This window comes from Heteronotia binoei, chromosome 10, assembly GCF_032191835.1.
Source record: "Heteronotia binoei isolate CCM8104 ecotype False Entrance Well chromosome 10, APGP_CSIRO_Hbin_v1, whole genome shotgun sequence".
NCBI classification, from domain to species: domain Eukaryota; kingdom Metazoa; phylum Chordata; class Lepidosauria; order Squamata; family Gekkonidae; genus Heteronotia; species Heteronotia binoei.
Window position 1 is genome coordinate 7,217,461 of NC_083232.1, and position 27,124 is coordinate 7,244,584.

At 47.7% G+C, this 27,124-nt stretch overlaps 3 protein-coding genes and 1 non-coding gene across 8 annotated transcripts in view; 1 reads left to right on the forward strand and 3 right to left on the reverse strand.

Moving 5' to 3' along the window:
* Positions 1-2,335, reverse strand: part of C10H1orf35 (chromosome 10 C1orf35 homolog) — a 28,392-nt gene extending 26,057 nt beyond the window's left edge. Inside the window, exon 1 of the mRNA XM_060247906.1 lies at positions 2,195-2,335. The gene's annotated coding sequence lies outside the window, so the exon portion shown is untranslated. The remainder of the gene's footprint in view (positions 1-2,194) is intronic.
* TRNAA-GGC (transfer RNA alanine (anticodon GGC)) lies at positions 1,777-1,848 on the reverse strand. The gene has a single exon. It is a non-coding gene; the product is annotated as a tRNA-Ala (tRNA).
* Positions 2,336-15,533: 13,198 nt separating the features above from the next.
* Positions 15,534-25,502, reverse strand: MRPL55 (mitochondrial ribosomal protein L55). 5 transcript variants are annotated; one of them, XM_060247932.1, is made up of 4 exons: positions 25,233-25,502; positions 20,921-21,099; positions 17,553-17,754; positions 15,534-15,799 (listed from the first exon to the last, which is right to left on the reverse strand). In XM_060247932.1, exons 2-4 carry the CDS (start codon positions 20,941-20,943, stop codon positions 15,650-15,652), a joined length of 375 nt encoding a protein of 124 aa, XP_060103915.1. In that variant the 5' UTR covers positions 20,944-21,099; positions 25,233-25,502; the 3' UTR covers positions 15,534-15,649. The 5 variants fall into 5 exon arrangements, with proteins under 5 accessions (XP_060103915.1, XP_060103913.1, XP_060103912.1 ...); XM_060247930.1 differs by lacking the exon at positions 25,233-25,502 and adding an exon at positions 22,060-22,314 and having other exon boundaries at positions 20,921-21,096; XM_060247929.1 differs by lacking the exon at positions 25,233-25,502 and adding an exon at positions 21,897-22,119.
* The window catches only part of GUK1 (guanylate kinase 1), a 42,024-nt gene continuing 37,032 nt past the window's right edge, over positions 22,133-27,124 (forward strand). Inside the window, exon 1 of the mRNA XM_060247926.1 lies at positions 22,133-22,314. Within this exon, the coding sequence (XP_060103909.1) occupies positions 22,278-22,314 (37 nt within the window). The 5' untranslated portion in view covers positions 22,133-22,277. The remainder of the gene's footprint in view (positions 22,315-27,124) is intronic.

Below are 27,124 nucleotides of genomic sequence, written 5' to 3' on the forward strand. Positions count from 1 at the left end.
TGAACCACCCTCCCTCCCCAAAACAAATGAACGTATGAAGCTGCCATATACTGACTCAGACCCTGGGTCCATCAAAGTCAGTATTGTTTACTCAGGCTGGCAGCGGCTCTCCAGGGTCTCCAGCTGAGGTTTTTCACACCTATTTGCCTGGACTCTGAGTTGGAGATGCCAGAGATTGAACCTGGGATCTACTGCTTACCAAGCAGCTGCTCTACCACTGAGCCACCGTCCCTCCCTTAAAGTTGCCTTCATTCCTTGTGAACACATGAACATATGAAGATGCCTTATACTGAATCAGACTCTCAGTCCATCAAAGTCAGTCTTGTCTACTCAGACTGGCAGCGGCTCTCCAGGGTCTCATGCGGAGGTTTTTCACGCCTATTTGCCTGGCCCCTTTTTAGTTGGAGATGCCGGGGATTGAACCTAGGACCTTCTGCTTTCCAAGCAGATGCTCTACCACTGAGCCACCATCTCTCTCTAAAGTCAGTCTTGTTTACGCAGAGTGGCAGCAGCTCTCCAAGGTCTCAAGCTGAGGTTTTTCACGCCTATTTGCCAGGGCTCTTTTTAGTTGGAGATGCCGGGGATTGAACCTGGGACCTTCTGCTTACCAAGCAAATGCTCTACCACTGAGCTACCATCCCTCCCTTGAAGTTGCCTGCATTCCTTGTGAACATATGAACATGTTGATATGTTCATAGTTAAACTTCGGACTACCTATGCACGGGCCTTCTCTACCGCGGCCCCATGCTTGTGGAATCAACTCCCAGAGGAGGTGCGGGCCCTGCGGAACCTTGATCAGTTCCGCAGGGCCTGCAAGACCACCCTTTTCAAACAGGCATTCATGAACGGCTGACCAAGTCCACAAAGAAACATCAAAATGGTCCAGTCTGGAGATCCGCCATCATTACATAAATTGACAGGCATAGCGTCGATCAATAACGGTACTGCCAGATCTAACTTAATGTTTTTAGACTTAGTAACTGTTTTAATTAATGTATTAATCGGTTTGGGGTTAATTTAATGTTTTGTTAAATGTATTGTTATTTTGCTGTTGTTAGCCGCCCTGAGCCTGCTTGGCGGGGGAGGGCGGGATATAAATAAAATTTTACTTACTTACTTTACTTACTTACTTACATATGAAGCTGCCTTAACTGAATCAGATTCTCAGTCCATCAAAGTCAGTCTTGTCTACTCAGACTGGCAGCGGCTCTCCAGGGTCTCAAGGAAGGTTTTTCATGCCTACTTGCCTGGACCCTTTTTAGTTGGAGATGCCGGGGATTGAACCTGGGACCTTCTGCTTACCAAGAAGATGCTCTACCACTGAGCCACAGCCCCATTCATGGCTCTCCAGGGTCTCAAGCTGAGGTTTTTCACGCCTACTTGCCTGGCCCCTTTTTAGTTGGAGATGCCGAGGATTGAACCTGGGACCTTCTGCTTACCAAGCAGATGCTCTACCACTGAGCTACCATCCCTCAAAGTTGCCTTCATTCCTTGTGAACATATGAAGCTGCCTTAACTGAATCAGACTCTCAGTCCATCAAAGTCCGTCTTGTCTACTCAGACTGGCAGCGGCTCTCCAGGGTCTCAAGCTGACGTTTTTCACGCCTACTTGCCTGGCCCCTTTTTAGTTGGAGATGCTGGGGACTGAACCTGGGACCTTCTGCTTACCAAGCAGATGCTCTACGACTGAGTCACCATCCCTCCCTAATGCTTATGAGGCTCTCTAGGGTCTCAAGCTGAGGTTTTTCACGCCTACTTGACTGGATCCTTTTTAGTTGGAGATGCCGGGGATTGAACCTGGGACCTTCTGCTTGCCAAGCAGATGCTCTACCACTGAGCCACAGCCCCATTCATGGCTCTCCAGGGTCTCAAGCTGAGGTTTTTCACGCCTATTCTCCTGGACCCTTTTTAGTTGGAGATGCCGGGGATTGAACCTGGGACCTTCTGCTTCCCAAGCAGATGCTCTACCACTGAGCCACCGCCCCTCCCCTCACTGTAGAGTTGCCAGCCTCCAGGTGGGGCCTGGAGATCTCCTGCTTTTCCCATTTATCTCCAGGCAGGCCCATAGCCAGTTTAGGTCCATCAGTGAGTTCTCTACCACGACCCCAAGATCTCTCTCTTGGTCAGTCTCTGCCAGTTCACACCCCATCAACTTGTATTTGTGGCTGGGATTCTTGGCCCCAAAATTCATTACCTCCAGCCCCTTACCTCCTGGATCCAGCTGCCCTCGCCCACCAGGCGAGCCTCTCTCCAGCCCGGGCGAAAGGAAAGTCGTTCCTTGGATCGATCTGGTGCCAAACTCACGTGTTCCAATCAGCAAGTCCCGACTTCCGGCACTAACTTCCGCAAGCCCTGGGAGGAACCACTGCGTTGCAAGTCGGGAGGGGAGAGTCAATGCAGACTGTACCAAATGGCGGGTGGGGCTGGCCAGGTTTGCACTCGCCTGCGAGGCGCAGCTGAGACCCCGGGAGAGCTCCGCAGGGTCGCGGACAAAGCAAGATCTGGAACAAAATAGGAGTCAATGGCATCTTTAAGAGCAAGGGTTTTATTCAGAACGCCAGCTTTCGTGTGCATGCCCACCTCTTCAGACGAGGAAAGCTGACGTTCTGAATAAAACTGTTGGTCTTAAATAGGGTTGCCTAGTCCAATTCAAGAAATATCTGGGGACTTTGGGGGTGGAGCCAGGAGACTTTGGGGGTGGAGCCAGGCGACATTAGGGGTGGAGCCAAGATCAAGGCTGTGACAAGCATAATTGAACTCCAAAGGGAGTTCCGGCCATCACATTTAAAGGGACGGCACACCTTTTCAATTCCTCCCTTCCATAGGAAATAATGAAGGATAGGGGCACCTTCTTTTGGGGCTCATAGAATTGGACCCCCTGGGCCAATCGTTTGGAAACTTGGGGGGTATTTTGGGGAGAGGCACTAGGTGCTATACTGAAAATTTGGTGCCTCTACCCCAAAAAACAGCCCCCCCCCAAGAGCTCCAGATACCCGCGGATCAATTCTCCATGATTTTCTATGGGAATAAATCTCCATAGGGAATAATAAGAGTTCCCAGCAGACATTTCCCTCCCCTCCCCCCGCTTTCTGAGGACCCTGAAGCGGGGGGAGGGTCTCCAAACTGGGGGATCCCCTGCCCCCACCTGGGGATTGGCAACCCTAGTCTTAAAGGTGAAATTGACTCCTATGTTGGTCTACTGCTTCAGACCAGCACGGCTGTCTATTTAGATCTAAAGCAAGATCTAGTTACTGGGGTTCCTTGGAGTTGCGGGGGATTTGAACCTGGCACCAAAAGCAAAAAGCTCACCGACGACTGCTGCAAAAATATGTGTATATATTTTCATTTATAAAATATAAATGTGCATGTATATTTCCCTCCCCTCTCCCCGCTTTCTGAGGACCCTGAAGCGGGGGGAGGGTCTCCAAACCAGAAGCAGAAGGTCCCAGGTTCAATCCCTGGCATCTCCAAAAAAGGGTCCAGGCAAATAGGTGTGAAAAACCTCAGCTTGAGACCCTGGAGAGCCGCTGCCAGTCTGAGAAGACAATGCTGACTTTGATGGACCCAGGGTCTGATTCAGTAGAAGGCAGCTTCATATGTCTTCGGGGAGAGACGGTGGCTCAGTGGTAGAGCATCTGCTTGGGAAGCAGAAGGTCCCAGGTTCAATCCCTGGCATCTCCAAAAAAGGGTCCAGGCAAAGAGGTGTGAAAAAACCTCAGCTTGAGACCCTGGAGAGCCGCTGCCAGTCTGAGAAGACAATACTGACTTTGATGGACCAAAGGTCTGATTCAGTATAAGGCAGCTTCATAGGTTCATACGTTCATTCACACAGATATGGGCAGTTTTTGTACGAGCTATTTATCGTTCTTCAGGGTCGCCAACAAAGCAAGGTCTAGAACAAAATAGGAGTCAATTGCACCTTTAAGAGCAACAGTTTTATTCAGAACGCAAGCTTTCGTGTGCATGCCCTCTTCAGACGAGGAATGAAGGAAGTGTGCATGCACACGAAAGCTGACGTTCGGAATAAAACTGTTGGTCTTAAAGGTGTTACTTGACTCCTATTTTGTTCTACTACTTCAGACCAGCACGGCTGTCTATTTGGATCTAAAAGCAAGATCTAGTTAGCTGGGGTTCCTTGGAGTTGCGGGGGATTTGAACCTGGCACCAAAAGCAAAAAGCTCACTGACGACTGCTGCAAAAATATGTATATAAATGTGCATTCACACCGCTATGGGCAGTTTTTGTACAAGCTATCGTTCTTCGAGGCTCCACGGAGCATTGTTTGGAGGCTGTTTGCGCACAGCCCGCGCAGTAATGGTTTTGTAAAAATGCTACATTGATATTTAAGCCCTTTTAAAAAATTTTGTGCAAATATATACACATAATTTTGCAGCAGTCCACTTTGTTCATGTTCAGGGATCCTGGAGAGCTTCCTTCCTTCCTTATTTTGGGCAGGAGTGGAACTCCAGAACCTCTCAATATTATTATTGTGCTCTTTCTTTCTTTCTGTTGTTCAGTCGCACAGTGGAGTCCGACTCTTTGCGACCCCATGGACAAAGTCATGCCAGGCCCTCCTATCTTTCACCATTCTCCGAAGTCTGCTCAAGTTCGTGTTTTCTTACATCAGTAACGCTGTCCAACCATCTCATCTTTTGCCGTCCCCTTCTTCTTTTGTTTTCTGTCTTTCCCAGCATCAGGATCTTCTCCAGGGAGTGCTCCCTTCTCATTTGGTGGCCAAAGTATTTGAGTTTTCTTACCCGTCCTTCCCCACAAAAAAACCCTTGCTTCTGGGCTCCATTCTTCAACCTCCCCGAGAGAATTTTGCTGAGCTCTAAGATTTGACCAACTTTCTAATATTTCCCCCCACAAAAAGATGGAAAAATAACCAAAACATATAAAGCAAATAGATGGAAATCTTCATCATCAGAGAAACTGAGGCCTTCCCCTGAGAAAAACATCAGAAGAGCCCTGCTGGATCAGACCAGGAAGGGTTCATCTAGTCTAGCCTCTTGTCTCACAAAGTGGCCAACCAGTTCCTCTGGAGGACCAACAACAGGGCAGGGAGGCCGAGGCCTTCCCTTGATATGAATATAGGAAGAGCTCTGCTGGATCAGACCAGTGAAGGTCCATCTAGTCCAGCATCCTCTCTCACACAGTGGCCAGTCAGTTCCTCTGGAGGGCCAACAACAGGGCAGAGAGGCCGAGGCCTTCCCTTGATATGAATATAAGAAGAGCTCTGCTGGATCAGACCAGTGAAGGTCCATCTAGTCCAGCCTCCTGTCTCATACAGTGGCCACCCAGTTCCTCTGGAGGGCCAACAACAGAGCAGAGAGGCCGAGGCCTTCCCTTGATATGAATATAAAAAGAGCTCTGCTGGATCAGACCAAAAAGGGTCCATCTAGTCCAGCCTCCTGTCTCACAGTGGCCAAACAGTTCCTCTGGAAGGCCAACAACAGGGCAGAGAGGCCAAGGCCTTCCCTTGATATGAATATAAGAAGAGCTCTGCTGGATCAGACCAGTGAAGGTCCATCTAGTCCAGCCTCCTGTCTCACACAGTGGCCAACCAGTTCCTCTGGATGTTAGGAAATTAATAATGATAATGTTCATTTATTCAATTGTGTTTCTCTATATAAAGCATACATTCAATGAGGCAACAAGAAACCCCCCATTGCAAGCATTTTCTATGAAAGCTTTGTTCCAGTTACTAGGAGCCAAGGAGCCCCCACCTTTTGTTCCTGACATTTGAAAATTAAATATGAAGAAAAACCAACATAACACCTGGCCTATAAAACCAAACCACAAACACAGGAGCATCTGGCTTATGTTAGTTTCCTGTGACTTGTGGTTAAGCGTTTCCTCTTAAAGTTTATTAATAACATATGTTGCCTATTGCTTCTTTATAGATTTTAGCTCTATATAATCTTAGATAAATATAAATGCTTTTTATTCGCTTTAAGGCTTGCTAAGAAACAAGGTAGAATCAATATTTAGCATGGTAAATGAATAACTAGCAGAGACGGCAAAGTATCGCTCCTCTGATCTATTAAAACTGTGTACCTATCTCTCTGCTGGCAGCAATTTCCGGCCTTTGTCTGTGGTTAAACCGTTTCCTCTTGGTCTCATAGCAACGTAGAAAGGAGAGTTAAAGATTTGTTTTAATTGCTTTCTATTCTTTATGGGTTCAGTTTAAAATGTATTAAGCAAAGGCATTTTTAGAATCTTAGTAAGCCAAATCAGTATGATTTTAACAAATAGGCCATTAGGGCAGGTATTAGTTGTAGAGTTATATTAGGTTTAGAACTTTGAATTTAATAAAATAAAACAAAGGGAAGATGATGCTGAAGGATGTTTACCTTATATGGTTATAGGATGTTTGTATTTGATGTGGTCATAGCCTGCGTCAGCGGCCGTAAAAGTTAGACTGTACCTCCTGCGTTCGATTGGCTATTTGCCACAGGGGAAGGTAGGGACTTTGTGACGTCGGGAATGGATAAAAACCCAGGCTGGACCACGAATTAGCCAGAGGGAGGCAGCCATCCAAACTTGATCTCCCTCTCCACTTTTGCAAAAGTGAAAATTAAAACTGTTTCTCTGAACAACGTCTCGGCCTAGTCATTGGAATCTGGAAGAAGGAGGTTTTCCTCCAAAAACCGGTTGACAATTTACTGGTGTCAGAAGTGGGATATAGAAGCCCCTTTTGGGGTTGGGCCTCTGGTCCATTGGAGAGCAGGGCGAACACTCCTCTCCTGTGATTTTGGAGGGATCCCCGGCCGAGTTTGGCTGCCAACTCACTGTTTGAGGCGTGGCACTCTGCTCCCCAAGAACCCACAACGAGACGTTCAGCTGAAAACAGCCCACCGGAGGAGTCTGCTGTGTGGAACCGGTGAGTAGAAAATAAAATTGGGTAGAGAAAATTAAAATTAGTTTTGGGTATTGAGGCTTGTTTGTTGGTGTGAATGGTGTGCGTGTGAATGGGATGGAAACTAAGACGTCAAAGGTGAAAAAGGAAAAGGTACCAAGGTTGGTGGGAAATTCCGTTGGGGACGCCCAGATCACTGGAAAGGAATGGCCAGGGTCAGGAGATTTCCGGAGACTGCCGATGGAAAGGCTGATCTCCCACTAGGATGGGGTCTCTACAGGGTATGAGACAAAGGAGCAGGAGCCCAGTGGGGGTTCCTGAGAAACTCCGCCAGATGTATGATAGAGATATTGCCTGCATCAGGAGCAGGAGCCCAGCCCTGCAGTGGGCAAGGGGGCACTTTACATTTGTTATGGGTGTACTTCATAGGGAAGAGAACTGATATCCCCCCCATTTAAAGGCAATTAGACAAGAAGAAACCTATGAAAGTTACACCCGTAAAGGACAGAATGTCTATCCACCCTTGATCCTCTACTCTATGTCATCCCCACTGTTCCCCCTCCTTATCAGCACGGCCAGGTACGATGAGATCTGAAAAAGGGTCAGACAGGCCTGGTGGGAAGGGACTCGGTGCCCCTGGTGAGAGGAGGGAATGGAAAAAGCAGCGACGGGGGGACATAGAGGAGGATTCACAGAAGGTACTCCTCCAGCAAGTTGGAGAGAGAGATGAATAAATTAAATACAACACTTAAAATTGTACCCCCAAAAACAAGAAAAAAAAAGGAGGATTTAAAATTTAGACAAAGAAACAGAGGATTCATTGAGGCAGGTCCCAATAAATGAGGGAAGGTAAAGAATTACTTTCTGCCTGCGGCTTTCTAACAGTGCTTGGACGATGGAGAAGGGAAGGAATTGGTCCCTTCTGCCGGCGGACCTTAGTCGGTTCCGCATGCAGCCAGTACATTAGGGTACTTGGTGCATTCGAAAAAAGGTTTAGGGAAATTGTGTGTTTAATTTGTTTTGTCTGTCAGGTTAACCATAATAAAATTATAGTCTGGGGGACGCCCTTGATGACATAATTAATTGTACTGCTGCTATCATTATATTGCTGCTATAACTGTATTGCTGCTAAATATTGGTAAAAGAATTTTAGACCTCTGGTATTGAAAATTTAGGGATTTCCATCAGGACGTTTTTAAGTTTTAGTTGTCTTGTGTGTTAACTTGATTATAATAGGAGAGTTCGGGTACATGACCACTCTCCAGGGATTTCTTTTTATAATAGGAGAGTTCGGGTACATGACCACTCTCCAGGGATTTCTTTTTATAATAGGAGAGTTCGGGTACATGACCACTCTCCAGGGAGATTGCCTAGGCTCCCACACATGTTCTCCTCTTTCTCCTTTATTTTTTTTTTTTTGTTTGTTTCTTGTTTTAGTCGCTTTGTCGGTTTGCCATAAAGACAATATAGCCGTATGCATTCCCCACCGGACTTCCAGAGGGAGGACCAGCCTCATTGGAGCCCTCGCCGGAGATTCAAAATGTTGGTTGCCCCCTGGGTCCACACTCCAGGTTTGCTGACCCTTTGTTGGCGCACCCCTGGACACCATGCCTACATTGTTTCCCTGTGGAAAGGGGAGCAAGGAGAGGCGACCGCTTGGTTGGTAAAAGGTCAAAATAGGAGATTGGATGAAAACTTGGGGAGATTGGATGAAAACTTGGGACCCCGCCGCCCCCGGTGGTGTTTCCTGAGGAAAATTGGGGACGACCCCCCACTGGTTTGGAGAATAAAGAATCGAACTGCTATTCCAGGAGGATTCCCGGTGGAACCGCTTCCCTGGGCAGGGCCACCACTAAGAATCTGAAGGGGCCGGTTGCCATTGTTACCAGGTCCCCCCCCCCTATACGATCCCCTCTGAGAGGCTTCCAATTGACAGGACCATAAAATCTGTTTTACATAATGTAAGATATTTCTTTTGTGTAATGTTCCCATTTATGTTTTAAAGTGCTTCCTGAGGAAGAATGGGGAATATCAAGCAGCGTCCACCAGCTGTAAGATCCCGAAGTGTAGGATCCCGAAGTGTATTATGGAAGAAGAAATTTGTAGTTGTCTCCTTTGTGTTTGTAATTATAATTGTTATCATTGTAATGGCTGCCAAAGAAACGCGGCCATGCTCGCCACACCCTTTTCTTGGTAAAACTGCCTGTCCACAATACTGGATTGGGTATCATGGGAAATGTTATTATATGTCTAACACTGAAAAGGATTGGAATAGTAGTGAAGCTGAATGTTCCACATTTGATGCCACGTTGGCCCTGATTGATTCGCTGGAAGATATGCATTTTCTAGTGAATCTGACTCGCCCCGTGCATCATTGGATTGGCCTCTCCAAACAGACAGGCCTAATGTGGAAATGGCAAAATGGCACAGAGTTTGATGATCAGTTTCTTGTGCGAGGAGATAATGCGTGTGCCTATTTAGATGACACTGGAGTGAGTAGTACCAGATGTTCTCTGGAAAAGAACTTCCTTTGTAGCCAGCCAGATGCCTGTGCTGGAAGCAAAAGGAGAAATTAAGATCAGAGCAGTCAAATGATTCACTTTGCTAAAAGCAGCAAGGTCATGTAAAGACTGTTCTAGATAATGTGAAATATGTCTGTGAAATTGAGTAAATTTGCCTTCACTCAGAGAAGGGGAAGTGCGGGCGGGTTTGTCTTTTGTGTTTGAAATAAAATTGTCCTGTTTAGGTCATGATGATCCGGCGACCGTGCAGTACTTGAACTTGCACATGGGTGTGTAGTTTGAGTGGGTATATAATTGCCGGATGTATCATTACTGAATAAGTATTTCTTGGACAAGGCACCTTTGGTTGAGGTGCCCTTGGGAATTAGATATTGAGATATGGATTGCGGAGTTGCTTTGGTCCCTGCTACCTAACGGTATGGAAAATGTATGGGGAAATCAAAGTTGCTCTGAGGGTTGTTCCCTTTCATTTTTGCAATAAACTTCTACGGAAGCGTAGATCAATTTAGTGTAGAATTAGAGCGAGTATTAAAGGGAAAGGTTTGGAGGCCATTGGTACTTAGAACAGTCCCTGAAGGGTTCCTGCTATCACTGTGTTCACCTGGGAAATATAGTAGATCCTATAGTGGGCCTGGCAGCCAAGGAGAGTGGACTGACTCCTGCCAATTTGAGGAAAAGGGACCGGTCGAGACTGTGTAAATGTTTGGATTGACCCCTTTGGAGTTTGGCAGGAGGCGGCTCAACCCTGAGGTCCCGGCATTTGTCCCCATTGAAAGTCAAAACATCTTCTTGGCCAGTTCCCCTCCTTTATCTTATGACCAGTCTCTTGGTCTAGCCTTCACTGCCACTATTTTTGCAGCCATCAGATTTGGCTCAACTAACTTGTCTAAATAAGTTTCTTCTTGTGCAGTTTATTGAAAGTGGTACTAGACAAGACAATCGGGAAAGATAAGAGAGAATGGCATCATCCCCTCCATCATCAGAGGCCCAGAGTGACGGATGCCTTGATTGGAGTAAGGACCCGGAAGGAGGTTGGTCCCCTGAAGTTGGTTGTAGGGGACGAGCCGATGAAGCAGTGGTTCCAGCCGAATACGACCCCGGAGAGAAGAACACTTTTGAAGGTACCTACAATCTCGAGATCAAGGGAAAGAAACGGTTCGAGACGTTTAGAAAGTTGAATGAAGCCCTAGAGTTTCAAGAAGCCTGGAAAAGCCTCCAAAGAAGGAAGAGGACCTCGAGGGGTCGAGGTAGGGCTAGGCGGCCACCATTACCACGTGACGAGTGCAGCTTTTGCCACGGAAGGGGCCATTGGATCCGTGCCTGCCCACACGCCCCTCCCCAAGTCCGAGGGAGAGGAAGAGGCCAAAGAGGAAGGGCGAGTGACAACTATTGGTGTGAGAGTCGAGAACCTAGAGTCATGAAAGTGGCTACGGAAGGGGATCTCGACCCCTACATGTGGAACCACACGGCTGGAATCGAGGTCTCACTTAGTGTAATTGAGGAGACCCCAGAGGAAAACAACCATGGAGAAGAACCAACCCCGAACCACATGTGAGTCCATAAAAGCCTCTCCGGGGAAGAAGTAACGCCTTCTGCTCTGCTAAACCTCGAAGGTCCCAATTACAAATACTCCAATGTGATGCCACAAAGAGGGGACCCTCTTTGAAGCAACTTTACTTTGCTTTGTCTGCTGTTTGGTATTTAAAATAATGTGTTTCTCTCCTAGTAGAAGGTGGAAAGATCCCTGGGAGAGTTGAGTGACAAAAATTGTATCAGAAAGCTAGTTTTAGCCTGACGAGATTGTCCAGAGTTTTGTTCAAAAGGCCGTGCCTCCTGAAAGAAGAAAAACCCAGTTTCTAAAATGAAAGAGTATATGCTATCTTGACTTGTTTTGAACTTGTGCTGTTTTATTTGTGTAGTTTTAATCAAAGTTTCCTAGATAAATTTTGCAGGTGCAGTTTTTCTCGGATCTGGACTGAGCACCAACCTCTGGACCTCACTCACCGGCAGTAGTGAGGTTCCACAGGCAACTCCCTCTGGAGTCCGTGCTTACCGGAAATAGCAGGATTCCACAGGCAATCAAGACGCCCCACAGGAGCTGATTGTTTTACGCTCGGGAGAAGAAATCCCTTGAATAATAACCAGCGAGTTGAGCTAAGGAATCCATGATCGGATCAGTTCCAGGCTCAAGGACTGGAGTAATGAAATGGTGCAGCTCTTGGGCCAGGGGCAGACCTGTTCAATGGTTGCCAGAATTATTCCCAGAGATGTTTTCTTAAGTATTGGTTAATGACAATGTGTGGTTTCTTGTAGAAAAGGCTACCAGACCCCTAGCAAAATGGAAATCCACTTGAGTGCGGAAGGAAGGAAATGTGAATAAATGAAGAGTTTATAAAACAAAAGGGGGGATTGTTAGGAAATTAATAATGATAATGTTCATTTATTCAATTGTGTTTCTCTATATAAAGCATACATTCAATGAGGCAACAAGAAACCCCCCATTGCAAGCATTTTCTATGAAAGCTTTGTTCCAGTTACTAGGAGCCAAGGAGCCCCCACCTTTTGTTCCTGACATTTGAAAATTAAATATGAAGAAAAACCAACATAACACCTGGCCTATAAAACCAAACCACAAACACAGGAGCATCTGGCTTATGTTAGTTTCCTGTGACTTGTGGTTAAGCGTTTCCTCTTAAAGTTTATTAATAACATATGTTGCCTATTGCTTCTTTATAGATTTTAGCTCTATATAATCTTAGATAAATATAAATGCTTTTTATTCGCTTTAAGGCTTGCTAAGAAACAAGGTAGAATCAATATTTAGCATGGTAAATGAATAACTAGCAGAGACGGCAAAGTATCGCTCCTCTGATCTATTAAAACTGTGTACCTATCTCTCTGCTGGCAGCAATTTCCGGCCTTTGTCTGTGGTTAAACCGTTTCCTCTTGGTCTCATAGCAACGTAGAAAGGAGAGTTAAAGATTTGTTTTAATTGCTTTCTATTCTTTATGGGTTCAGTTTAAAATGTATTAAGCAAAGGCATTTTTAGAATCTTAGTAAGCCAAATCAGTATGATTTTAACAAATAGGCCATTAGGGCAGGTATTAGTTGTAGAGTTATATTAGGTTTAGAACTTTGAATTTAATAAAATAAAACAAAGGGAAGATGATGCTGAAGGATGTTTACCTTATATGGTTATAGGATGTTTGTATTTGATGTGGTCATAGCCTGCGTCAGCGGCCGTAAAAGTTAGACTGTACCTCCTGCGTTCGATTGGCTATTTGCCACAGGGGAAGGTAGGGACTTTGTGACGTCGGGAATGGATAAAAACCCAGGCTGGACCACGAATTAGCCAGAGGGAGGCAGCCATCCAAACTTGATCTCCCTCTCCACTTTTGCAAAAGTGAAAATTAAAACTGTTTCTCTGAACAACGTCTCGGCCTAGTCATTGGAATCTGGAAGAAGGAGGTTTTCCTCCAAAAACCGGTTGACATGGAGGGCCAACAACAGGGCAGAGAGGCCAAGGCCTTCTCTTGATATGAATATAAGAACTCTGCTGGATCAGACCTGTGAAGGTCCATCTAGTCCAGCATACTGTCTCACACAGTGGCCAACTAGTTCCTTTGGAGGGCCAACAACAGGGCAGAGAGGCCGAGGCCTTCTCTTGATATGACTATAAGAAGAGCCCTGCTGGATCAGATCAGTGAGGGTCCATCTAGTCCAGCATCCTGTCTCACACAGCAGCTAGCCGGTTCCTCTGGAGGGCCAACAGGGCAAAGAGGCCAAGGCCTTTCCCTGATATGAACCTAAGAAGAGCCCTGCTGGATCAGACCAGTAGTCTATCCAGTCCAATAGTCTCACACGGTGGCTGTTCTTCCGGAAGGAGGGCAATAATGGCATAGAAGCTGAGGTTTTTCCTTGATGTTGTCTTCTGGCACTAGGATTCAGAGGCTGAGTGCCTTTGGACATGGGAGGTTTCCCTCAGGCACCAGTGCTAGTAGCCATCGATAGACTTATTCTCTTGGAATCTATCTAATCCCCTTTTAAAATGGTTTATATCTGTGGCCATCACTACATCCTGGGTAAGCTGCTTTGGATCCCTGATGGGGAAGAAGACAGAATATAAATGAACTGAATAAAAATGAGCAGCAAATAGCCTCTTGCATAAGCGAAAAGCACTCAGCTATGGGAAGAAACCACCACTGTTAGGGGAATGGATTTGACCCCCGAGACAGATTCAGATTATTTATTGTTACAGTAAAAAAAACGTGAAGGTCATCCCCTGTGCAAGCACCAGTCGTTTTTGACTCTGGGGTGACGTTGCTTTCACATTTTCACGGCAGACTTTTGACGGGGTGGTTTGCCATTGCCTTCCCCAGTCATCTACGCTTCCCCCCCAGCAAGCTGGGGACTCATTTTACAGACCTCGGAAGGATGGAAGGCTGAGTCAACCTTGAGCCGGCTACCTGAACCAGCTTCCGCTGGGATCGAACTCAGGTCGTGAGCAGAGGGTTCCGACAATCAATTTAAGAAGTCAATCCATTGAAATCCGATGTACAAAGTGCTCCAACACTTACGCATGGTTGTTACAGTAAAATAAAAATATTCGAAAAAGGGACCTTTTCAAAAATTTAAAATATACAAAAAGGATAAAAATGGTCAGCTTCAAAGTCCCTTCTTTACAAAATCATCACAAATTCTGGCAGCTGCCAGAAATCTGGCGCAATCATACGTTAATTGGGGATTAGAGTCTGCTAACAATATATTTCTAGTTTTGGAGTCCGAAAGGCCCCGGCATCTCTCTAGCAAAGGATGAATATACTTGGCACGTATGCTTTTGTATAGTCCACACTCAAGCAAAACATGGCCAATCGTTTCCACTTTCTATAACAGCCTTCTACGACTGCAGATGGAAAAATATTGCATCGGGCCATAGAAAAGGCCCATCTGTGAGATGGTCTTGCTAGATTTGAAAGGTAAGAGGCTGGAATCACCACATATCTCCTTTGGAGGGGAACTGGATAATCTGGGAAGTTGGCAACATCGTTCTGTCTCTCAATGTCTTGTAATCTCTGTTTGACTATGGCCTTAGCTTGACCTAAGGCCATTATCTGGAGAGATTCCGGTGAAAAACCAAGCACAGGCAATTTCCGATGAATAGCTCTGGCCCAGGATGAGCAGTGTCTATCCGTTAAAATTAATAAGGTAATATTCGAGCGGCAGTGACTAAGATTACGCCAAGTGATGATGATATTGGACTTATATCCCGTCCTATACTCTGAATCTCAGAGCGGCCACGATCTGCTTTACCTTCCCCACCCCCCATCCCACAACAGACACCCTGTGAGGTGGGTGGGGCTGAGAGGACTCTCACAACAGCTGCCCTTTCAAGGACAACTCTGCGAGAGCTATGGCTGACCCAAGGCCATTCCAGAAGCTGCAAGTGGAGGAGTGGGGAATCAAACCCGCTTCTCCCAGATAAGAGTCCGCTCACTTAACCACTATGTCTGACCCAAGGCCATTCCAGCAGCTGCAAGTGGAGGAGTGGGGAATCAAACTTGGTTCTCCCAGTTAAGAGTCCGCGCACTTAACCACTACACCAAACTGGCTCTCTATTAGAGCTATGGCTGACCCAAGGCCATTCCAGCAGCTGCAAGGGGAGAAGTGGGGAATCAAACTTGGTTCTCCCAGATAAGAGTCCGTGCACTTAACCACTACACCAAACTGGCTATTAGAGCTATGGCTGACCCAAGGCCATTCCAGCAGCTGCAAGGGGAGGAGTGGGGAATCAAACCTGGTTCTCCCAGATGAGAGTCCGTGCACTTAACCACTACACCAAACTGGCTCTCTATTAGAGCTATGGCTGACCCAAGGCCATTCCAGCAGGTGCAAGTGGAGGAGTAGGGAATCAAACCCGGTTCTCCCAGATAAGAGTCCACGCACTTAACCACTACACCCAACTGGCTCCAAACTGGAAGTGTTGATTTAAATTAAGCTTACCCTAGCCTCTACCCTTAGCAAACCAGTTTCTAGGCATAGTGCAGTATTGGAAACACTATTTGAGTCCTAACTGGGGAGAAAACCCAGATATAAATACACATATGCATTGTCTGTGAATTCCCACCTCCACAAATAAGACAGGGAGACACAGAAACTGGAAAAAAAAAATCTCTTTATTCGTACACCGGCAGCAGTCTGCTTGCAATGGCCCAAGGACGCCAGTCCCATCACAGAGAGTTCCTGCTGTAAAAACTTTCCGAAAGGAGCGTCATTTCTTCTTCCAGAATTTCCTGTAGTCGTCCAAACTAAAGTCGTCTTCAAACTGAACGTCCTCCTTGACTACAATCTTGCTGACTTCCCTTCTCCGCAGCCTGGCCTTCCGCTGTGCTTCCGGGAGCGTGTTGATGTCTATCGGCATCTAGAAGAAGAGACAGAACTTTATAAAAAAAGAATGGAAATACTTCATTTTAGTAAAATAAGTCATACGAACCTATGAAGCTGCCTTATACTGAATCAGGCCCTTGGTCCATCAAAGTCAGTATTGTCTACTCAGACTGGCAGCCGCTCTCCAGGGTCTCAAGCTGAGATTTTTCACACCTATTTGCCTGGACCCTTTTTTGGAGATGCCGGGGATTGAACCTGGGACCTTCTGCTTCCCAAGCAGATGCTCTACCACTGAGCCACAGTCCCATTCATGGCTCTCCAGGGTCTCAGGCTGAGGATTTTCACGCCTACTTGCCTGGACTCTTTTTTGGAGATGCCAGGGATTGAACCTGGGACCTTCTGCTTCCCAAGCAGATGCTCTACCACTGAGCCACAGTCCCATTCATGGCTCTCCAGGGTCTCAAGCTGAGGTTTTTCACACCTATTTGCCTGGACCCTTTTCAATTGGAGATGCCGGGGATTGAACCGGGGACCTTCTGTTTACCAAGCGGATGCTCTACCACTCAGCCACCGTCCCTCCCCTAGGGTGAACACTGGAACGAATATTGAACACTGTCCCTAGGATTCTGTATAGTCCTCTCCACATGAAGCTGCCTTCTACTGAAACAGAGTACAACGAAAAACCAGCTGTAATAGTGTCTCAATAAATTCTACAGCCCACCTTAACACATGTGTCTTTTTTTGTTAATTATGTGGTAAAAGATTTTACATAGAATATTCTTTTGTAACAACAGGGATGCGGCGACTCAAAGAACATATGAACATATGAAGCTGCCTCATACTGAATCAGACCTTTGGTCCATCAAAGTCAGTATTGTCTTCTCAGACTGGCAGCGGCTCTCCAGGGTCTCAAGCTGAGGGTTTTCACACCTATTTGCCTGGACCCTTTTTTGGAGATGCCAGGGACTGAACCTGGGACCTTCTGCTTCCTAAGCAGATGCTCTGTCACTGAGCCACCATCCCTCCCCTATAAATATATATGAAGCTGCCTTATACTGAATCAGACCCTCGGTCTATCAAAGTCAGTCTTGTCTACTCAGACTGGCAGCGGCTCTCCAGGGTCTCAAGCTGAGGTTTTTCACACTTATTTGCCTGGACCCTTTTTAGTTGGAGATGCTGGGGATTGAACCTGGGACCTTCTGCTTACCAAGCAGAGGCTTTACCACTGAGCCACAGCCCCATTCACAGCTCTTCAGGGTCTCAAGCTGAGGTTATTCACGCCTACTTGCCTGGACCCTTTTTAGTTGGAGATGCCAGGGATTGAAACTGGGACCTTCTGCTTCCCAAGCAGATGCTCTAACACTGAGCCACCATCCCTCCCTAAAGACAATTCAGAAAACTGCCTCAAGGATACACAAAACATAACTCGCCTAGCGACCATTTTTGTACAACATATATGATAACAGGATAACACAGCACATTCCATGCAATATTCCGTATCGATCAACACATTCAAGGCAGTGTACAATATTCGTTCCAGCGTTCATACGAGAATTCTAGATGTACATCTAAGATACTTGTCTTCGGTGAACCCACTGTGATAATTAAACTGTACCTTTAGTGAGGCATAGCACTTTTCTACAATGCCCCAATAACTTTTATTTTATTTTTCGAGCAATTTTTCAATTTGCAATGCGGCGTAGCCTCACCCACTGAATCAGACTTTTGCTCTCATATAGCCAGGCGCAGTTCCACTTGCCCAGGAAAGATGGAATTTTAACTCTCACCATCAGAATCCGCTTCGGTTCCTTGTAGCGTATGTGGATGGTCGAGCCATCGGGTCTGACCATCAGAACCGGGTAGACCCTGGCGAATTTCTGCCTCGGGATACAAGCGATGGTGGCGCGGTTGGAGTTCAGCTGGCTGGCCGATGTGTGGAGGTAGCAAGGAGGGGCCAGGGTCCTGAGGACGGCCTCTGGCCGAAAGAGCCTGGAACCAATGAAGACAAAACAAGGTGACGCAACCGGAGCCACCGATAAGTTCCATCAAACAGCCTCCACTCTGAGAAGACAGCATGGGTTTGAACACTGATGGGTTAGCTCAGACGGAGGTGGTGAGGAAAGGGCAGCTGCTGTGAGAGCCCTCTCCAGCCCCACCCACCTTACAGGGTGTCTGTTGTGAGGGGGGAGGAAGGTAAAGGAGATTGTGAGCCGCTCTGAGACTCTTCAGAGTGGAGGGGCGGGATATAAATCCAATATCATCTTCTTCTTCTACATTAACTTATCATAGCTTATCCTCTGTTATCTTTTCGCAGCTGCACCAATTTCATGTTACGTTTTATAATATGTTCTTTTTGTTAAAATTTACTAAATTTGAGAATTCAATAAAAAAACAAATTTTATACTATAAAGTACAGGAGAAAAAGAAAAATAAGTTCACATCAGAGAATCTTAAAAGTCTTGATTATCTAGCCAGGCATAAAATGTGAGACTGTGAAAGGTTATTGGAAAATGATCCATGAAATGGTGCAGAGGTTTACAAAGACACAGATTCATTTCAAACACAGAACTATTTTTATTGAACATATTTCCACAGGACTATTCCAAAGAAAATGAAGAAGATATTGGATTTATATCCCGCCCTCCACTCCGAAGAGTTTCAGAGCGGCTCACAATCTCCTTTACCTTCCCCCCCCCCACAACAGACACCCTGTGAGGTAGATGAAGATACTGGATTTATATCCCGCCCTCCACTCCGAAGAGTCTCAGAGGGGCTCACAATCTCCTTTACCTTCCCCCCCCCCCCCCACAACAGACACCCTGTGAGGTAGATGAAGATATTGGATTTATATCCCGCCCTCCACTCCGAAGAGTCTCCAGAGGGGCTACAATCTCCTTTCCCTTCCTCCCCCACAACAGACACCCTGTGAGGTAGATGAAGATATTGGATTTATATCCCACCCTCCACTCCGAAGAGTCTCAGAGCGGCTCACAATCTCCTTTCCCTTCCTCCCCCACAACAGACACCCTGTGAGGTGGGTGGGGCTGAGAGGGCTCTCCCAGCAGCTGCCCTTTCAAAGACAACCTCTGCCAGAGCTATGGCTGACCCAAGGCCATGCCAGCAGGTGCAAGTGGAGGAGTGGGGAATCAAACCCGGCTCTCCCAGATAAGAGTCCGCACACTTAACCACTACACCAAACTGGCTCTCCAAAGAGATGAGACATTTGTTGGCGCATTTTAACACAGCAGCTAGGATACCTCTGACACAAAGATGGAAGACTCACGAAAACAGACATAGTGGGAAAGGTTTTGGAAACAGCAGAGCTGGACTTTTTATCTCAGCTGTTAACTGGGAAATCTAAAGTAGAAGCAAGAAAATATTGGAATAAATTTCAAATGCATTCTCCAAGCGGCTAGCTGGCTTGGAGGAGGGATTTAAAGAGACAAATGCCTTCTCCAAGTGGGCTGACGGGGCAGTGGGGGGTTCAAGAGACACACAATATGTGTGAAAGAGCCACATGTGGTTCTCGAGCTGCAGTGTGGGCACCCCTGGCATAGACACTGGGAAGTCCACGGTCTTGCTACGCAGAGGCAAACCACCTCTGAAGCAGAAGTCCATCAGTGACTATTACCTACCAGGTATAGATGGAACACTCTCTGGGGCACTGATGCTCTTTATTCCTGGTGTATGGAGGGCTACAGTGGGAGGGCTTCTGGAGTTCTGGCCCCACCGGTGGACCTCCTGATGACACCTGAGTTTTGGCCTCTGTGTGACACAGAGTGTTGTAGTGGACAGGCTACTGGTCTGATGACTTCTCGGATGTTCTTAACCTCAAGTGCATCACTGCAGGACCAAAATTTTGCCCCCAGAGAAGTTAGCAAATTCAATGCAAGGCCCTGGTTATCATCGAAAAAGCTTTGATGGTCTTGGGCCCACATATCCGGAGGATCCTCTGTTCCATGGTGCTCTGCTGCAACAGGTTTGCTCACCTGAGCAAAGGCTTCTAAAGTTCCCACCAGCAAATGGGTTAGAGCTGGCAATCGACCATTTACGAACGTTCTCCGTGGCGGCTCCCACGTCGTAGGGCAGCCTGTCAGAGGAGGCCAGGAAGGCTCCCACACCTCTGTCAGCCCTCCACAGAATGTGCACATGTTTCGGATGGCATTTTTAGAAAAGGATAAGACTTAAGAACATAAGAGAAGCCATGTTAGATCAGGCCAGTGGCCCATCCAGTCCAACGCTCTGTGTCACACAGTGGCAAATTTTTTTGTGGCTAATAGCCACTGATGGACCTCTGCTCCATATTTTTATCTAAACCCCTCTTGAAGGTGGCTATGCTTGTGGCTGCCACCACCTCCTGTGGCAGTGAATTCCACAAGTTAATCACCCTTTGGGTGAAGAAGTACTTCCTTTTATGCATTCTAACCCGACTGTTCAGCAATTTCATTGAATGCCCACGAGTTCTTGTATTGTGAGAAAGGGAGAAAAGTACCTCTTTCTCTACTTTCTCCATCCCATGCATTATCTTGTAAACCTCTATCATGTCACCCCGCAGTCGACGTTTCTCCAAGCTAAAGAGTCCCAAGCGTTGCAACAAATGGAACAGTCCAGCACAGCGGTGTCAAACATGCGGCATGGGGGCCACATCATGCCCTCAGAGGGTTCCGATCAGGCCTGCAAGCAAGTCTGCTTTTCTCTCCCTCTCTCTTGCTTCCTTCTGTGTCACAGCTTGCTTTCCTCCGCCACACAGGAGCTACACTGCAAAGCCTCTTATTTTCTCCATTGGCTGAGGCGCCTCCCTTGGGGAGGGAGAGCTTGCTTTGCCAGGCTCTCTCAATCACACAGCAGAGCGACTGAGCCAAGCCTCACTTCCTTCTGTTGGCTGAGGCGCCGCCCCCTCCCCTGGGGAGGGAGGGAAAGAGCAGAGCTTCCTTTGCCCAGTTCCTTCAATCACACGGGAGAGATACAATATCTTTGTGTTTGTCTGTGTCCTTTATAAAATTTATATCATTGCTACCTGGCATTACGTTTTATGACATACATGGCCCGGCCCGACAAGGTCTCATTTATGTCAGTTCCGGCCCTCATAACAAATAAGTTTAACACCCCTGATCCAGGAGGACATCTTTCTAGTAGAATCCGACTGTAACCCTACCTTAAAGTCCTGCTTAAGAACATAATTCTCAGTTCAGATGCAACCGCTGAAGCTAAGCAAGCTTGCAAAATGTCTGACAGGCTTCCGGGGCAGTGGGTGGAGCCTCTAGGACAGGGAGAAGCCGCAGAGACCTTCGGGGGCCATGATCCAAGAGCCGTAACTGCCCCTCACCGCATCTGCTGGGAAAGAAAGCGAGCAAGGTTAAGGGGTTGGTTTTAATCTGGCAGCCGCGCTTCATCCACGTGGCTCTCCGTTCCAACTCCTGCGCTCTGGTTGGCTTGGCAACCTCCAGGTGCGCCCTGGAGATCTCCCGGAACGACAGAGATCAGTCCGTCTAGAGAAAAAGGCTTCTTTGGAGGGCGGACTCTGTGGCCTTAAAGCCCATCCCAGTCCCTTCTCTCCCCAAAGTCCACCTTTCCCAGGCTCCACCCCCAAAGCTCCAGGTACTTTCCAACCTAGAGCCTGCAGCCGGTGTTCCCTCTAAGTTGAGTTAGTGCAAGCTAGCTCACAGTTTCTACCCTCCAGCTCACACCTTTTTGTCTTAGCTCAGGAAGGATGACTCCAGAGCAAATTAAGGTACGGAGGAGCTCACCACTTTCATGCCAGTCGCTCACAAAGTAGAATTTTTGCTCACAAGACTCTGCAGCTTAGAGGGACCTTTGCTGGCCGCCTTATGACCCTCCCTGACCCATTTTGCCCCACTCTTGAGTGAAGAAGGCCCCATTGCCAGAGAGCCCTGAGTTCAAGTCCTTGCTCAGCTCTGAATCTCACTGGGTGAACTTGGGCCAAGGACCTTCCCAATGCTCACCTCCCTCCCTCGCAAGGTTGTTGTTGTAAGTTGAGCAGCAAGAAAAGGTAGGAAATGAACGCTTCCTATTTCTTGCAGAACCCCCCTCCCCGCAATGGTTTCGCCCCCTTCTCCACGGCGTCTCCTCCCCCCCCCGCCTCCGTAATGGTTCGACCCACTTTGCCTTACCCGCCTCCTTTGCCAAATGGTTCCAACGCTGCCTCGATCCACCCAAACTTTGAAATGGTCCGACCCGCCACCGACCCCCCCCCCCTTAATATCCCCAATGGTTTGCTCCTTCGAGAAGCTCCCCACTCCTTTCCCTCCCTCTCGGCCACAAGCGCTCGCTCACGTGACGCGCGGCCTCGGCTTCCTCCAACCAGCTCCCTTGCTCTGACGTCATCGCTGAACGACGCCTCGCTCGCAGGCGCGGTCGCGCGGCCATGACGAGACGAAGCTCCCGGGGCAAAGGGAGGGGTTTGCTGCCGGCGGCGGGGTCTGGTCTCGGCCGGGCCCGCCCCTCCCCGGCGCAGGGCCGTCATTCCGGGCAACGGCTGCGGCTCCTCTTCCATGACCTGGCGCCGCTTTCTCTGCAGGGCGTTATCAGGTGGGTGCGTCGCTTTTTGGGGTCCCCCATCTGCGAAGTGTGCGTCACTGAAAGGGGGTCCTCCTGCTTCTGCGGATCTTCAGCAGGGTTCCTCCTCCCAGCTTTATTTGTATTGATTGTTTTAAATCTCCCATTGAGGAGGACGCCGCCCTTGACTCTCTCCCGTCTTTTTTCTGGGATTATTCAGCGCGTCCCCGGGTCCCCCTCCTGTTCTTAGCCCGGCGCTGTAACCACTCTACGACACTGTCTTTGCTCTGCTGTCAGGGGGGTCTTGGTGCATTGGATTCTTGCAAGGTAGGGTTGCCAATCCCCAGGTAGGGACAGGGGATCCCCCGGTTTGGAGGCCCTCCCCCCGCTTCAGGGCCATCAGAAAGCGGGGGGAAGGGAGGGAAATGTCTGCTGGGAACTCATGATTCCCTAAGGAGGCTTATTCCCATAGAAAATAATGGAGAATTGATCAGCAGGTATCTGGGGCTCTGGGGGCCCTGTTTTTTGAGGTAGAGGCAAAAGATTTTCAGTATAGCATCCAGTGACTCTCCCCAATATACTCCCTAAGTTTCAAACAGATTGGACCAGGGGGTCCAATTCTATGAGCCCCCAAAGACAGTGCCCCAATCCTTCATTATTTCCTATGGAAGGAAGGCATTTAAAAGGTGTGCGGTCCCTTGAAATGTGATGGCCAGAACAACCTTTGGAGTTCAATTATGCTTGTCACACCCTTGTTCCTGGCTCCACCCCAATGTCTCCTGGCTCCACCCCCAAAGTCCCCAGATATTTCATGAATTGGACTTGGCAACCCTATTGCAAGGAGCACACTGCGTAGGCACTGACCCTGATCAGGGAACGTGCATAAGAGTCTACGGAGGGGCTTGGGCACAGCGCTCCAGTTTACTGCTTGCTGGGATGGTCGATATTCTGCAAAGTCACGAGCGCCTAGGAAGGGAGCGGGCAGGCGGCTTTCAGTTTCCCTTTTATTCTGGTGTGGTTCTTTAGCAAGGAGGTGCCCACCTTTGCACATCGGGAGCAAGCCTAGTTAGAACTTCTACTCTCCAGCTGCAAGAACCGGGCATCTCTCATCAAGCCCAGTAGCACCTTAGAGCTTTGGGGGTAGGGTTGCCAAGTCCAAGTCAAGAAATATCTGGGGACTTTGGGGGTGGAGCCAGGAGACATTAGGGGTGGAGCCAAGATCAAGGCTGTGACAAGCATCATTGTACTCCAAAGGGCGTTCTGGCCATCACATTTAAAGGGACGGCACACCTTTTCAATTCCTTCCTTCCATAGAAAATAGTGAAGGATAGGGGCACCTTCTTTTGGGGCTCATAGAATTGGACCCCCTGGTCCAATCTTTTTGAAACTTGGGGGGGGCATTTTGGGGAGAGGCACTAGATGCCATAGTGAAAATTTGGTGCCTCTATCCCAAAAACAGCCCCCCCCCCAGATACCCGCGGATCAATTTGCCATGATTTTCTATGGGAATAAATCTTCATAGGGAATAATAGAGTTCCCAGCAGACATTTCCCTCCCCCCCCCCCCCCGCTTTCTGATGACCTTTAAGTGGGGGGAGGGCCTCCAAACCGGGGGATCCCCTGCCCCCACCTGGGGATTGGCAACCCTATTTGGGGGATATAAGTTTTTGAGCGTCAAAGCTAGGGGTGGCCAAACTTGCTCAACATAAGAGCCGCATAGTATAAATGTCAGATGTTTGAGAGCCGCAAGACAGGAAGGAAGGAAAGGTGGGAAGAAAGCAAATAGAGACAGAGGAGGAGGGAGGGAAAGGTGGATAGAAAGCAACTTTTAATGCATTCTCCAAGCCATCAGATGACTTGGGTTGGATAAATGATTGAAAGAGACAAATGCCTTGGTGGGGGCTTTGAGAACCGCATAATATGTGTGAAAGGGCCACACTTTGGCCACCCCCGATCAAAGCTTTTGACTCTCAAAAGCTTATAACCCCTCCCCCCTGCGCCAAATCTTTTTGGGCTCCAAGATGCTAGTTTGATCTTAGCTTGGTAGCTAAGCAGGGTCAGCCCTCGTTTAGAGGGAGCAGTGTTTGTGGGGCGGGGGGGGGCAGGTGAGAGAATTCCAAGAGAACTGTGACTTGCCCAAGGTCACCCAGTGGGCTTCAGATGGCGGAGGAATCAAACTCGGCTCTCCAGAATCGAGTCCTCCGCTCTTAACTGCTACACCACACTGGAGTCAAAACTCCCTTCATCAGACTCTGACAAAAGGGAGCTTTGAAAGCTTATTCCCTGAAACTCTTGTTGACTCATAAAGCACTACTGGATGAATCTAACAGAGGTGGTTATACTGAGTTTGCCAGAGGGCATCCTTTATTTATTACCAGTGTTCCCTCTAAGCTGCAGAGTCTTGTGAGCAAAAACTCTACTTTGTGAGCTGCTGGTATTAAAGGTGTGAGCCATTGGCATTAAAGTTGTGAGCTCCTGCATAAATGATTGTGCTCTGGGGTCATCCTTCCTGAACTAAGACAAAACTGTGTGAGCTGGAGGCTAAAAATCTGTGAGCTAGCTCACGCTAACTCAGCTTAGAGGGAACACTGTTTATCGCATGCTTTTTGATTGAATTGTTTTATTCTAACAACAAAATTAACATGTAAAGCAAAATCGTAATTAATACAATACTAGGAAACCAGGGGTCGTTTTGTAGAAAAAGAGGTGGTGGAGCTCATCCAGGGATTGTTATGCAGCTGCACCTACTATTCAGTGGACAAGGTGGGAAGGAGGAGGTGGAACTCTCAGAAAGGTTCAGGAGCTGTGCTCCTGTCATCTCCCGCTGAATCCGAGGCCTGCTATTTTACATGCTCTGAACAGATAGCAAGCTGAAGTCTGCAAGGAAGCAAAACTGCTTGCCCCCCTCCCCCCCCCCTCCAAAAAAAAGTTGCATCTTTTCAAATGAAATACCTGTCTGGTTGTTCTGTGCAAAACCTCCTCTTTGGAAGGCGCAGAGGTTCAAGGCGCTGAGTGCGGATGCCCCTTAGTTCAGCAACCCACGTGCTTGTCCTCACATCTGGTAATTGGAGCAGGATGGCTTTTTCATTCCCCCGTGATTCACCATTGAGCAGTACATGCCAGCAATTGAAGCAGGAAATATCCAATTACCACCGCCCTGCACTGGGGAATTCATGTGCCATGCTCCCAGGGAGCACTTTTCATTTTTTTTTTTTTTTAAACAAGCATTAGCTGTCCTGTAAGCCAGAATAAACTCCCTACTTGGCACAATGCCCTCAGGAGCTGGTACAAGCCGCCAAGTTCCATCTACGGTATCTTTAAAGAAAAATTGATTTATTTAACTGTCCTTTGCCCTGCCCCACAACTTCAGAAAGCTTTATGCTAAATCTTTGATACAGCAGCACCGTTCTGCATAATGAGGCATCTGCAAGTGAGGTCTCTGTTCAAATCGTTGTATAATTCAACCCCTGGCCCCTTTGGTTTCCCATACTGTGTCTTAGAGTATGTGTGGTTTTCCCACTGCTAGGCCTCTCGTCCTTCGCATCGGCCGTGCTGATTTTCTGCATCCCGTGGTGGATTCACCTTTACCCCTGAGCAGCTGGAGTGTTTGTGAATGTTCTCTTTCATTACATCTGCTCAGTCAATGACTGAGAGGTAGAAAGCAAGGAGAAGGGCTTATGAACCAATAACAGGCCACATTTCCAGCCGTATGTGGTTGGTAATATTTGAGGTTGTTTTCTCTATACTTTAACCGAACCACTTCAAGGAGTGTCTTCAGTTAGCAACTGCCCGCTGGAGTTCAGAAACAAACTAAGCCACGTTATCTCCAGTTTTGAGCAAGATTCATTAGTGTGGGTCTGCACTACAGAACACAAGCCACCTTCCCCTTCTCAGGATTTTCTCTCTGAAGTCCCCAGTGCGGATCTCACATCTGCCAAAACACTCTATAGATCAGGGGTGGCCAACGGTAGCTCTCCAGATGTTTTTGCCTACAATTCCCATCAGCCCCAGCCATTGGCCATGCTGGCTGTTATAGGAGTTATAGGCAAAAGACGTCTGGAGAGCTACCGTTGGCCACCCCTGCTATAGATCACCATACAGAAGCCACTCACTCTTAGTCTCTGCCCCAGCCACAAACCAGGGAAAGGAAATAAATTTTTTCTGTGTTGCAGTGTTGCTAAATATTATTTTAACTTTTGTTAGCCAGGTTTATGCAACTAATTACAAACATTTCTATTGCAGAGGATTTATGTATTGAAATTAGGGTTGCCAAGTCCAATTCAAGAAATACCTGGGGACTTTGGGGGTGGAGCCAGGAGACATTAGGGGCGGAGCCAGGAGCAAGGGTGTGACGAGCATAAATGAACTCCAAGGGAGTTCTGGCCATCACATTTAAAGGGACGGCACACCTTTTCAATTCCTTCCTTTCATAGGAAATAATGAAGGATAGGGGCACCTTCTTTTGGGGCTCATAGAATTGGACCCCCTGGTCCAATCTTTTTGAAACTTGGGGGTATTTTGGGGAGAGGCACTAGATGCTATACTGAAAATTTGGTGCCTCTACGCCCAAAAACAGCCCTCCCAGAGCCCCATATACCCGCGGATCAATTCTCCATGATTTTCTATGGGAATAAATCTCCATAGGGAATAATAGAGTTCCCAGCAGACATTTCCCTCCCCTCCCCCCACTTTCTGACGACCCTGAAGCGGGGGGGGGGAGGGCCTCCAAACCGGGGGATCCCTTGCCCCCACCTGGGGATTGGCAACCCTAATTGAAATATATTTATACAGTTCAGGGCTCTTTTTGTAGCAGGAACTCCTTTGCATACTAGGCCACACACCCC

What these genes read in the sequence shown, in the direction of transcription:
- MRPL55 (XM_060247932.1), bottom strand. Translation starts at nt 20,943, where the DNA reads ATGTTCTTAAGCAGGACTTTAAG. An exon ending in TTCTTAAGCAGGACTTTAAG is followed by an intron (nt 17,755 to 20,920) that starts GTAGGGTTACAG and finishes CATTGGTTCCAG; the next exon opens with GCTCTTTCGGCCAGAGGCCG. An exon ending in AACCGAAGCGGATTCTGATG is followed by an intron (nt 15,800 to 17,552) that starts GTGAGAGTTAAA and finishes CTCTTCTTCTAG; the next exon opens with ATGCCGATAGACATCAACAC.